The sequence below is a fragment of the Xyrauchen texanus genome, chromosome 50 (genome assembly GCF_025860055.1).
Source record: "Xyrauchen texanus isolate HMW12.3.18 chromosome 50, RBS_HiC_50CHRs, whole genome shotgun sequence".
Lineage (NCBI taxonomy): Eukaryota > Metazoa > Chordata > Actinopteri > Cypriniformes > Catostomidae > Xyrauchen > Xyrauchen texanus.
In genome coordinates, this window is record NC_068325.1 from 12864367 (window position 1) to 12877723 (window position 13357).

Consider the following 13357-nt stretch of genomic DNA (forward strand, 5'->3'; position numbering starts at 1 on the left):
AAGGATGATTTTAAAACCTTCGTCAAAGACAGATAGAATTTACCATGCAGGTGTAATCGGTGATGAATTGGGCTCTGCAAAGTAATTATCTTCATGTTGGAATTTAAGGGAAAAAGCCAATCTTTCACTAGGAAAAAGATCCACGCAAAAGCAATGAAACGTTGGCTCTAATGAATAATATCAATTAAATAGCACTATATAGGAAGTCCTTGATGTACTACTGGGTTTGGGTTATTTACACTATTTGATTCAGTGTTACTATCTTATGAGTGTAAAATCAATGAATTCAAAGGGAAGGAATTAGGTGAAGGTCTGTAAAGCAGTTTCACTTATCAATGCATATAGAGTAGATGAAGACAGAATTTTCTTTAAATGCCTTTATAGAAACCTGCTGCACATACAAAATTAAATTGCACATGGTTACTGTCTTTAGTGGTAACTAAATTCAATCATGCATTTAGAAGGTTAAATAGCCAAGTCCATCAAGTGTGGTCACTTATAGCTCAATACTGTAATACCCAACAAACGCTCAATAATACAATACAATCATTTATGGGACATTCTGTCAAACACAAAAGTGGAAATTTAACAGAATGTCCAAGCTGCTCTTTTCCCTCACAATCAGAGTGAATGGTTACTGAGGCTATCAAGCTCCAAGACAAAAACAATGATCCACCATGATCTCTCAAATCTCAAACACAGTTCATGATCTCTCAAATCTCATACACAGTTGAGTTCAAAACGTTAAAACACGATTAATCGGCCGATGTTTGGCCGTTTTGAAATTATTGGCATCGGCCGATAACGTGTTCGCTTGGCGGATAAACAGAAGTGTTAACCTTGTGTCAGTTTCCGTCAATGCATAGTCTTTCTGCATTTTCTGTTTTCAATGCTTTTTCTTTCAGGTTTATGCAAATTTCAGTAAATATTGCATAAAAATAAGTGTTTGTTTTACTTTTGAAATTTTGTGCACATCTGATTTGCTCTTATTAAATTGCATTATGTTTATCGGCATTTCTATCAGCCATTGGAAAAAAATGGTATCGGCCATTGAAAAACCCATATCGGTTGACCACTAATGTTGCTACAGCAGAGGGGATTTTTTTCAGTGAACTTACATTTTGGCCTATTGCTCACACAAATATATCATATGGACTTTGCGCAAGAATTGATATTTTCTTTTTGGGGAGCTTGACAGCCCTAGAAACCATTCAAATTTATAGTATGAAAAGAGTGGCTCGGACATTCCTTAGAAATGTCACCAAGTCATATGGGTGTGTAATAAGATAAGGGTGAGTAAATGATAACTAGAATTTTTTTAGCCATATTTTGTAGTTATTTCCAGTTTTCGGTCAACACACATATTAACACTTGACAACCTTTTGAATTTCCGGCATCTCTCAGTGCTTTGCTATTTAACTCCTCAAAGGTAAATATGCTTTCAACAAGTATGTTGTGCTGACTATATGCCAACCGAACAGCTTGTAATAAACCAGTAGAGTTTGAATAAAGCATACAAAAGACACATTACTATTCACTAAAAAGAGGAGAAAAGATAGTTATGTAAGAGAAAATTGAAAACTTTTAACATCAAAACTCATGCAGGGGGAATTAGGCAAGCCTTACTGTACATCTGCTCAGGTTACTGAGGCAGGCACCAAGAACGATGCCAGTCTATGTGACACACGCCCACACACCGGCTGTCACTTTTGGACGCTGGTTGTAAATCCGCTGCCTGTTTAATTACAAAGTGGTGGCAGACGAGCCATGGATCAGAATGTCTGTGTGGGATGTGTTAAAAAAAAAACATGGCTTAATGTATCTGTTTGAATACTTTTACAACACACCTATATAATTTGGATGTCATTTGAGGACTGAGCAAGTCAAGTGAAGATGGGCAAGTGACCCTTTGAAAACAGCTGCCTAAAAAGGATTGATAGTGTTATATAATTCAGTTCATATGAAAGTTCATATTTAGATCTGGGACTTAAGCCTTTACTGACCATTAATGTACCACATTTAGAAATACTGCACATTTTTAAACAAATGGGTAGTTGACATGAAAGTTCAAGCATTTTCAGTGGTGTCTTGAGAGGTGTGAGATGCTATAGTTCTAATAAATATTTGAAACTACATTTTTTCAATCCTAGTACAATTACTATACATGCAGATTTATGACTCAATAGTAATTGATTTTTACACGTAAAAATGCATTTGTTACACTGCAGTGCCATTTAAATTGAACAAAGAAAATTACAAAATGCAAAAAACGTAATGACGATTTCTGCGCCACAAGCGTCACCAAGCAACATGATCACAAGCGTTGTGTCGGCAGCTTCGGAGAGCTGGATTCTCAACCGTGTTAAAACAAGGAAGTAATCACTGTCGCATAATTAGTAATGAGCGCGATTAGGAGGTTTAGGGCTGGCATTTGGGTTAGGGTGTATGGTTAATAAAAGGTCTCCTAAGCAACCAGTTGCTAGGGAGGGTAGAGTCACATGGGGTAACCTCCTCATGGTCGCTATAAATTGGTTCGCTCTCGGTGGGGTGCGTGGCGAGTTGTGCGTGAAGCCTCCACATGCGTTATGTCTCCACGGAAACCCATTCAACAAGCCACGTGATAAGATGCATGTGTTGACGGTCTCAGACGCGGAGGGAACTGAGATTCGTCCTCCGCAACCAGGATTGAGGCGAATCACTAAATCACCACGAGGACTTAGAGTGCATTGGGAATTGGGCATTCCAAATTGGGGAGAATATAAAAAAATATCAAATAAAAATGCATTTCTCTTCACTCTTTACACTATTTACAACTGAAAACTTGCTTTAGGCATCCCTCAGTGGTAATTTTACACTGAAACTTCTCGCTTCGGCCACTGGGGCAATGATTTGAATTTCAGGAAGTAAAGATCGATTTTAGCTCAAGAATGTTGACCTACTGTTGCCAAATTCACAGCACAAATATTAATGATTTCGGGCCCACTTTATATTATGTGTCTTTAACTACTGTGTAATTAAGCATTTGATACAATATACTTACTATGTGCATAAGTGTTGCTGCATTGTACTTATATTTAAAGTAGCTGCATTTAATTACATCTGTACATACACTGTTAACCTTACACCTAATGCTCAACTTAACCACAACCCTTCCCCTAAAACTCTAATCTAAACCCTAACCCTACTCCTTAACCTACCCCTACCTCAACCTCAGTAGCAGCAAATGTGAATCTTGTGAGAACTTTGCAGAGTAAAATCTAGTTATGCAATTCATTGTATTGTATACATTTTAATGTTGCATAGTAGTTAAAGACAACAAATAGATTAAGGAAAACTTCTCCCAGCTACCATTGGTTGTACAAAAAGAGAGTCCCACCCCAAACTCACACCATTGGTCGAGCCAATGTTGCTGTGTCAGACAAGAATTTTAACATAGAAATTATTATTATTTTTTTAAATTACATCATCTTATTTAGAATATTCATATACACTCACCAACCACTTTATTAGGTACACCTGTACACCCTATTATTCATGCGGTTGTGTAATCAGCCAACCGTGTGGCAGCAGTACAGTGCATAAAACATGCAGATACGGGCTAGGAGCTTCAGTTAATGTTCACAACAACCATCAGAATGGGGAAAAATGTGATCTCAGTGATTGCGACCGTGGCATGATTGTTTGTGCCAGTCAGGCTGGTTTGAGTATTTCTGTAACTGCTGATCTCCTGGGATATTCACATACAAGAGTCTTCATCTAATGTAAACTTGCCAAGAATGCTTTGAACTCGTTATATGCCGTTTTATCATTCTACTGTAAACACAGTTACAAACAGATGCATCATACTACAAAGCAGGTCCCATGTAAACAGGGCATCAAACTAAAGCCCCGTTTGGAAAATCATGGGAACACACCCCTTGAATTTGACCAGCATTGAAGGCACGGAATACTAGACGGATTTCCAACACACTGATCTCGCTTTGCAAGTAATTTCTAGTGCCTTTCTATAGACAAACTGCGCATTTGATAATAATAAAGCAACACATGTGGTAAATAGTAACAAATAATACAAGCTATAATAGTACAAGGCGCAAACACTGAAGGGGCACTCCTTCCACCTCAACTGCTCAATCTGCGTGACATTTCCACGTAGAAACTCTTCAGAGATTAATAATAATAAACACTAGCCTAATAATAATGTCAAACTGCACCCGAGACAAACACGAATATTTAAACCATCACCGAGCCTTGATCAGACTGAAAGAGGTGAGCGCGCGCGACAAAACTATCATGCATTTTAAAATTAAAAACAACATACATAGTTCAAACCCTTACTATGTCATTATATATATATATATATATATATATAATGCAAGAAGATAATATCCAACAGCTGGCTGTCATTACAGTAATGCATCCATGCACGAAATAATGCACTTACCTCCAACACACAACAGTGACATCTCTTGATATGATTATTATCGGCTTTAGTGATTATAATCAACGCCCTGCTGCGTTAGTTTAGAAAACTAAACTGATACTGAAACGATTTCTGAGATTTTTTTGATGTTGAGTAACCCCTCCCCTTCCCCTTATCAAACTATACCGCAAAATATAAAAAAATAATGACTGCTAATGTTTCGGGTCATACAGCGAATTCAATCCGAGGCTCGTCCAAATCGCTGATAATCGTGAGTTGTGATAATTATAGCTCTTTTTTTTTTTCAGCCGCTCGTAACGCGACGCACAGCCATCTTGTTCAGCACCGCCGCCGCGAGGATAGCTACTACGGTGACGTCACTACCCGAGCTGTGCACGCGAGTGATGCTGTGACCGCACCAGAGCACGCGGATGCCTCTCCTTCAGAACCTTTCAAAAGTGTGCTCTGGTTGGTGTAAATTAAGAGTTGCACCTCTTTTATGTTCGGCAACAATTAAATGACCATGTTTTTTTAGTTTTGTTTTTAACTATATACATTTAAAGCTAAAAACATTAAAAACCATCGTGTTCTAAATGGGGTCTAAGACTGAGAGACCACAAGGCCCTCATAATAGGTCACGTAAATGGTTTTTACATGAACTCTTCAATTTCTTACACTTAACAATTTCAAGACAATTAAATGTTTTAGAGCTTAGTATAACTATATATTATTGAAATTTCCATGACTTCACCAGACTTGGAAAGTTGCCTAGGGTTACTGTAGCTCAACTGGTAGAGCATGGCACTAGCAATGCCAAGATCATGGGTTCACTTCTCAGGGAACACAAACACTAATAATGTATACATTGAATGCACTGTAAGTCACTTTGAAGTAACACATCTGCCAAAATGTAAGTGTACTATTTCAAGATTTTCCTTGACTGTGCAGCAGGTAGTCTACTTAATATGTAATAGGTTGATACTTCAATACTTTTTCTATTTTTTTTTTTAAAACTTGATTAACAAAATTTCAACTGAACACACATCAAACATCCTCCAAGAAAGATGCTGGTCTACATTCCTTAAGTTTGAGATCTTTGAGACTTTTATAACTGGTACTATAATGGATTATAATACAGCACACACAAAAACGTAAATTTACTTAAACTAAAGCAAGACAATTCTAGAACATTTTGTCACAGCTTGATTTCATTGCATTCTATCCATTTAAATTTGTAAAATGGAAGCTTACTTAATTATGTTTGGACTACATAAATGCTAATACAGCATTGATAAAACTGAGCAGGGGATTTCCATATTCCAGCATGATTTTGCATGGGACTGGATAAGTAGGAGAGATGTTGAATTTGTAATTTTGTGTTTGAGCAAGATGAGATTTGTTCATGTTTAATGCTGTTATATTGGTATTTAAAGAGTGTCTGTTAGGCTGGAGTGTTGGGGGTTGCTTGTGTTTAGTTTGAGGATGGATGTTCAATTTCCAGTGATATACACTCACTGAACATTTTATTAGGAATACCTGCACACCTACTTATTCATGCACTTAATCAGCCAATCGAGTGGCAGCTGTGCAATGCATAAAATCATCCAAATACGGGTCAGGGGCTTCAGTTAATGTTCACATCAACCATCAATATGGGGAAAAATATGATATCAGTGATTTGGAACGTGGCATGATTTTTTTAACCTTTATTTAACCAGGTTTGTCTCATTGAGATATAAACTCTCTTTTTCAAGAGAGACCTGGCCAAGATATCAGAACAAATTAGATCACACAATCACAAAACAAACACAAAAGAGGCAAAGACAACTCAAGTGCATTTCAATTAAATAAAAGTGCCATTAATTAAAACATTTGCACGTGTGGATGGACTCATGTTCTATAGTTTTAACATAAACTTTAAAATCATTTAAGGAAATTAGACACTGTAGTTTAAGTGTTTTCTGTAGGTCATTCCAATAGTTGGTGCCAGATGGGCTGGTTTGAATATTTCTGTAACTGCTGATCTCCTGAGATTTCACACAACAGTCTCTAGAGTTTACTCAGAATGGAGCAAAAACAAAAAAAAAAAAAAACACCATTCAGTGAGCTGCAGCTAAACTACGGGGAGTTGGATGAACCTAATTGAGTTAATCTGACCTAATCCAACTAAATGATGTTCACTGAAACAATCTGAAAGACATTAAATTACTAGTTAAAACTTTCTACAATTTAATTAAAAGTAATGACTTGTACTTTGTGATTCAACAGAGGGTTAAAGTTCTATCATTTCTGCGAACCAAGTAGGTCAAACAGGAACATTTAAAGAATCTGAAGGTAAAATAATAGGATCATTTTGAAATAAACGTGTCCTTTTACACACATAGCATTGGGGTCTCTGGGACCCTAAATTCAATTGCAACAGAACATGAAGCCTAAGGGCCAATTTCAAAACCATGATTTATACATAGTAGTATACATTTTATTTGAAATAAAGAAATGGCTTTATACCTTTTTGCTGAGGGGCAATTATAATATAATTGTACATGATTATAGCAACGCAAACATGCTTGCAATTTTGTGTTTAGCTTTCAGCACCCAAAAAAAAAATGGACAGGAAACTGAGGTCTGAAGAACATTGTTTTTAATTAATCAAATGTATCATGTATTTTTAATTTATCAAAACATAATACACAAGGGATCGCTCCCTTTTTTCTTTTGACCATAGGACTTGTTTGTGATGTGGTCAATGCCACCCTCTACTGGATACAAATGACGCATTTAAATAAAGTAGAAAAGAATGTGAAGTGTATCAAAGAAAAAGTGTATCTATATATCTCAAGATTACTAAAGCACTCATGAAAAAGAAGGTTAACAGACTAATTGTTGCCAGATTTTATTATTTCTCCCTTACCAAAACAAGTGTATTCCATATTAAAATAACATTCAAACAATAATAAAAAAAGAAATCCATTCCGGTACATCACAAACGCAGTGTAAACTCTGATACCCAAAATATCTTAATGCTAGGATGAATCACCCTTCGGGATGCTAACAGTTCAAAGGGAAATATAACCTAAATTGATCAGCAAATTTTGATGTCGGAAAATAAATGTTACTTACATAGTTTAGAGTACCAGTAAAAACCATGGCACATGAGCTTCATGTAACCCCTGAAAATAACGCATTCAGCAAGGGTTCAGGTGAACCAATACAAGATGCATATCACATTACTATATGTTAGTAAAGAGAATATTACTGACAAATTGTAGCTTGATGTTAAACCATCCAAGAATTGTAAGAATCTGATGTATTAAGTAATTAATGTCAAAAAGTTTAAAATACAAATTGGCATACAGGCCATTTACCCTTTTGAAAAATGTCCATTAAACTGTATTGCACTGTCTGATACATGTTGTGAGGCAGAAACGTTCAAGCCAGTGCATGGGAGTTCCAGACCATCACGATCACAGCTGTAAACATTTTTTTTTCAAAGCTTCTCACTGGAGAAAGAGGAAGAAGAAATGTTTTACTATCAGATCAGGAACTAACATTGTCATAAATTCAACTCATGGTTTTAAGAGCATTGGCTAATATCTCTCCACATCACTGGGTTTAAACGAAGTATTGCAAATCAGAAACTATTTTTACCTGTCTAGGTGAGCTAGGAGCTCTTGTAGCTTGATGACTAAGGAGTGATGCTCGTGAGGCCTGCTTTCCAAAGTACTACTCAACCGACTCAGGTATGAGTCCAGCGTTCCAATAGATGGGGTCTCACCCGTGCCTTAACCAAAAAAGAAGAGATATTTTAGCATGGCTGCAACCCACTACATTGAGACATACCTGTCAAGACTAAGTATATCTGGGTACTGACCTGGTAGGGGCACAGTGGCCAGGCTGCTGACGAGTGTCTGTTTAATTGCCTGAAGGTGGCGCTGTAGAGACTGTGTGCGCAGTTCATCCTGGCCCAACTCCGCTTCCAGTCGCTCTTTGGCGCTAAACATATCGGCAATGTGCTTCTGCAGCACCGCATTCTGTTCCTCAAACTCGACATTGGCTTTGCGCAATCGTCGCAGCTCTGATTCTCGTGCTGTGAATTACGTCAATATAACAATAAAATAGCTTAGCACACTGACGTTCATTCTTTGACAGTAATGACTTACCTTTGTTTTGGTCCAGAAATTCTTCTGTGAAAATAGGGACATCAAATCTGGGGGAGAAGTCTGAACTCTGAAGAAAAGGTGATTTGAGTGAGCCAGGCTGCAAGAGAGAATTTCCACATTTCCTTTCATATACAAAACAGTAATTATAATGAGTAAGGAGTGTAACACCTATCAATTAAGCCTTTAAAACTAACCTTAAAACTTGCTGATCCGGAACTGTTGGCATTGATTATGACAGAGGTCTCCTCTTTGAAAAAAAAGAACAAAAAGTTTAGTCTAACACTTGCATTTACCAAACAGTAATTATAAGGGCTGGAAAATGTAATGGTGGTGAGCCAGGTGTGGGAGAGATCCGGACAAGCTGCCTCTTTGCATTACCTGAAAACACTCGCTCATCAGACTGTCATCTGAATTCATGTCAAAAGCAAAACTGCACTAGAGATTCAGCGTGTGTGCAACAGACTGAACAGCAACCAGAGATAATAATAGTTTTGAGATTTTAAACTTGTGATTTGACTTTAAAATGTAATTTGTTTCATACCTGTATGTATTGTCTTATAATCCATTGGCTTTGTACACTTAAGTTTTTCTTGCCAGAAAAGCTTCATATGAATTGAATCTGACCATTTGATGCCATTATTAAGAAAGTCCATTGGAAAATGGCAGAAGATTTTGCCTAACTTTTAAAGTCTACTGATTTAATGGCATGTAAAAATGTGTTTAACAATTGAACATTTTAACATGTTTATATTTAAATAATTATAATAAATGATTTCTTGCATAAATTAAATCGATTATTTATATTTTAATGTATCATGTACCATGATTAATCGCAATTAAATCACAGAAAACTTTAAAAAGTTGAAAAGGTGAAATTTTAAAATGTAGTTCCATTTTTAATCGATTCACATCCCTAGTTATTATTCCATTTAAAATCCAAAATAGTGTGATGCTCAATATAAAATAAATTTATATAGAAACGGGGAAAAATTTAAACAAAATTGTTTAAAATGAATATTTCACCCAAAAATGATAATTCATGCACTTAATCAGCCAATCAAGCAGAAACACCTTGTTAATGAGAGAGGTCAACAGAGAATGGCCAGACTGGTTTGAGCTGACTGAAAGGCTACAGTAACTCGGGTAACTACTCTGTACAATTGTAGCAGAATAGCATGTCAGAATGCACAACACGTAGAACCTTGAGGCGGATGGGCTACAACAGCAGAAGACAACATCAGGTACTTTATTAGGACCATAGTTTTTCTAATATAGTGCTCAGTGAGTGTATATTAATCTCATGCTTAAAGATCCATGCAACTGAATATGCACGCCTACTGTAGAGGGGTGAAATTGTTTTTAATTTTATTTGTTTCGGTCTCAGTGTGAATAGATCTTTCATATTCATAAAAATGACCTTTTTACTGTCTATGATGTTTTTGGAGCTTTTACTCCATTGGACACCACTGATTTGAAACGTATAGACAAAAACATCTTATCCCTAACAAAAAAGAAAGTCATACGAGTTTGAGATGGCATAAAGTGGAGTAAATTATGAGAATTATCATTTTTGGGTGAACTACTCCTTTAAAGTGAGTAACTACAGCATATCTACACAGGTTTCACCTGTAATTCTCACCTCTCTTTATTCTCTTGTCCTGAACTTTAGTGCATGTAATCTGGTAAGCTTCACTCTTTTGATACTCCTTAAGTTCTTGTGCGTACTGCATTTTGTCCCTTTCAGCTTCGTCCAAGTACCGCTGTACAAAACATCAAAATAAACAGATGAATATCAGAGACACTGAGACAAAGACTTCGAAACAAGCGAAAAAGACTAGCTTTAGATCTTATGGAAGGATGATATTACAAGAAAATAAAGTCATACTTGTTTGTCATGAGGGGCCAAGCGGCTCCATTCTGCTCCGAGTCTCTTGGTGATTTCTGGAAAGGGAAGATCAGGGTGAAGGGCTCGGATGTGTTCCCGTCTCTCATTCAGGAAACGCACGTATCCAGTAACCGGAGCCTTGGGGCCATTAGGCAAAACCTTCTTTCTCTTCTTCCCCTTCGGCCAGCCTCGCTTCTTTACAGGCTGAGATAATTGGTTGTTCTGTAACAAATGATTTGATGAATCATATTCAGAAAAGGTTTGAGGAAAATAAGCTTAAACCTGCTGATGTTCCTCTTGCAATCCCTTTTACAAACATTAAATAATTTGTATAGCATAATATAGAATATGCAAGGGTAATAACGTCAAGGGAGCCATGATTTTACTAGGGCTGGTCGATAGCACAATGCTTTCGATATCGACGATGTCTACAAAGATCCTGATGCCGATTGCGACATTCATTGAAAGACGATGATCGACAAATGGCAAAATTTAAGCCTTAGCGTTATTCAAAGCGCTTTACACTGCGTCTCATTCACCCATACTTACACCAATGGTGGCAGAGCTGCTATGTAAGGTATGTAAGCTAGCCTGCCATTGGGAGCATCTTGGGGTTCAGTGTCTTGCCCAAGGACACTTCGGCATGTGGAGTCGTGTGGGCTGGTATTCGAACCACCAACCCTGCGATTAGTGGCCGACCCGCTCTACCAACTGAGCCACAGACGCCTTTCATTTTAAAGCATAGCCCAGGTTGTGAAACTAGCACCTGCCACTCGCAAAATGCGACGAGTCTGAGCTCCTCGCCCAAATGCATTTCATGCACGGGTAAGTTTGCTCATCTAGGTGGTTAAATAATATTTTTTGATCCCTTCGTTATTTTATTGATTTGTTTTTCTCGTTTAATATGCAATTTGAATTTAGAAATTATTTTTTTTGGTTGTGTTTCAATAAATGAATTACATTTTTAAAGCAAATAAAATAAAATCCGGACCCTCGGCAGAGGGGTTGACAATGTAATCGGATATCACGATAAGTTAAGACGATTATCGATAACATAATTTATACACATCACCCAGCCCTGGATCTTACCTCCTCCTGTGCTGAGTCAGTGTATTGAGAGTCTTTAGATGCAGGTGCATCACTTTGCTCTTGCTTTACACCCCCCATAACACGGACCTTTATAATTCTGAAAGACACAAAACTATGAAAAAGCATCTATTTGGACTGGATACAAGACTTTTCTTACATAATCAAAATTAGAATTCACATTTAATGACCAAGTAAGTTGCACTTCTAAGGAATTTCTCTCGACAGGACACAGTAAACATGCCATAATCAAGTTCTCATAATATTCAACATATACTTGTATATGAATATACAAAATAAAACACACAATATGCAAACAATGTACATGATATTCAGTCCATTTACAAAATAAACAAATGGGCATGTAGTTGGTGCATGAAGAGTGCAAGTAGACCATTCATGCATTGGTTACGTTTGCATTTTTTGCATACTGCTAAATCACATCTAAAACTACTTTCTGTTCCTAGCAGTGCTAAGGTGCTATGCCTACCTACAGGCGCCTATAGTCACGAAAATGCGGTCTAGGTAGACAACTCACTAGGTTTAAAGAAATGAGGCATTAGGCAATGCAGTTTCAAACTCACACGCTTACGAATTTGTATTTTGGTGCACGCTTTTCTAAACTGCTTCAAACTGCATCAGCGTGAAATACTTCAGCCAGTTTTTTATTAGCTAATGTAGCATGTCTAGCTAACTAGCTCACTGTGTCTGAGCTCGGATGAATTAAACGAACAGTCCTCCATACAGATAGTTTATTTAAACATAATTATCGCATTTAATGATTGGTTATATCTATCAGGATTGCTCGTGTAATTTATACAATATCATTCGTCTTACCTTGTTTTCTTAACGCAAACGCTAGCTCATGGCCAAACGTTTGTTTGATTGACAGTTCCTTGTTTGTTTTGATTGGTTTGTGGTATTTGGTGGGCGGGGTGAACATCATAGCGTCTCATTTGCATTGAGAAATAATCTCAACAATTGCGCATGTCTACAAATAAAATTGAGATTAGGAATTGCATTCATAATTTTTTTTTTTTCTTCAAACGTGTAAGAACTTTTAGCTTTAGTCAAGCTTTTAAAGTTATAGTAGCCTAATTTATGGCAATTTCTGTTATGACTATCACTAGCATACGCCGACAACATTAAAACCACCTGCCTAATATTGTGCATGCATTGTTGAAAGAGGTCAACAGAGAATGGCCAGACAGGTTTGCACTGATAAAGTCTATGGTAACTCAGATAACCGCTCTTGTACATGTGTGGTGAGAAGAATATAATCTCAGAATGCTATACTGAGATTTGGGTTGGTGCTGTTTTAGTTGCACTAGGGGGGCCTACACAATATTAGGTAGGTGGTTTTAATGTTGTGACTGATCGGTTTATAATATTATTATCAGGCATCAATAAGTTTTTTGTACAGAAACCAATTTCAAAATGTCAGTGAGTTTTCAGTGTCCTAAAATATGTCCAAATTTCACCATGAAACAAATCTGAACCCAATTCTTTTAAATTTCATAACATCTAATTTCCAAATAAAAAAGTAAAGATTTTCCCATGGAATTTCCTTTGGATGTCAGGTAGCCTACAATTTTTTGAAATTGAACCAATAATACACATTAGTGTGAAAATGTTTCCAATAAGACCCTCAAAAGAGAGACAGGTGTTATTATTCTCCACATGAATAAAAAGCAATATTTGGCTAATTAAATATTTTAGAGCAGATTGAATCTCAGTATAGATATTTACTTTTGTTTTAAGATTTTGCCTATTTCCATTACTTCCCCAGATATTTCCATTTCATAC

General features: G+C 36.8%; 2 protein-coding genes across 6 annotated transcripts in view; both read right to left on the bottom strand.

Moving 5' to 3' along the window:
• Positions 1 to 4564, bottom strand: part of unc13a (unc-13 homolog A (C. elegans)) — a 47305-nt gene extending 42741 nt beyond the window's left edge. For all 4 annotated transcript variants that reach the window (XM_052123552.1, XM_052123553.1, XM_052123551.1 and 1 more), the window contains exon 1: positions 4442 to 4564. In XM_052123552.1, the coding sequence (XP_051979512.1) occupies positions 4442 to 4463 (22 nt within the window). In that variant the 5' untranslated portion in view covers positions 4464 to 4564. The remainder of the gene's footprint in view (positions 1 to 4441) is intronic.
• A 1599-nt stretch (positions 4565 to 6163) lies between these two features.
• On the bottom strand, positions 6164 to 12453 carry hmg20b (high mobility group 20B). 2 transcript variants are annotated; one of them, XM_052123564.1, is made up of 9 exons: positions 12389 to 12453; positions 11555 to 11651; positions 10466 to 10687; positions 10220 to 10340; positions 8775 to 8827; positions 8581 to 8647; positions 8292 to 8507; positions 8069 to 8201; positions 6164 to 7920 (listed from the first exon to the last, which is right to left on the bottom strand). In XM_052123564.1, the coding sequence occupies exons 2-9, from the start codon at positions 11630 to 11632 to the stop codon at positions 7908 to 7910; spliced, it is 903 nt and encodes a 300-aa protein (XP_051979524.1). In that variant the 5' UTR covers positions 11633 to 11651; positions 12389 to 12453; the 3' UTR covers positions 6164 to 7907. The 2 variants fall into 2 exon arrangements, with proteins under 2 accessions (XP_051979524.1, XP_051979522.1); XM_052123562.1 differs by having other exon boundaries at positions 6165 to 7920; positions 8581 to 8677.
• Positions 12454 to 13357: the final 904 nt, after the last annotated feature.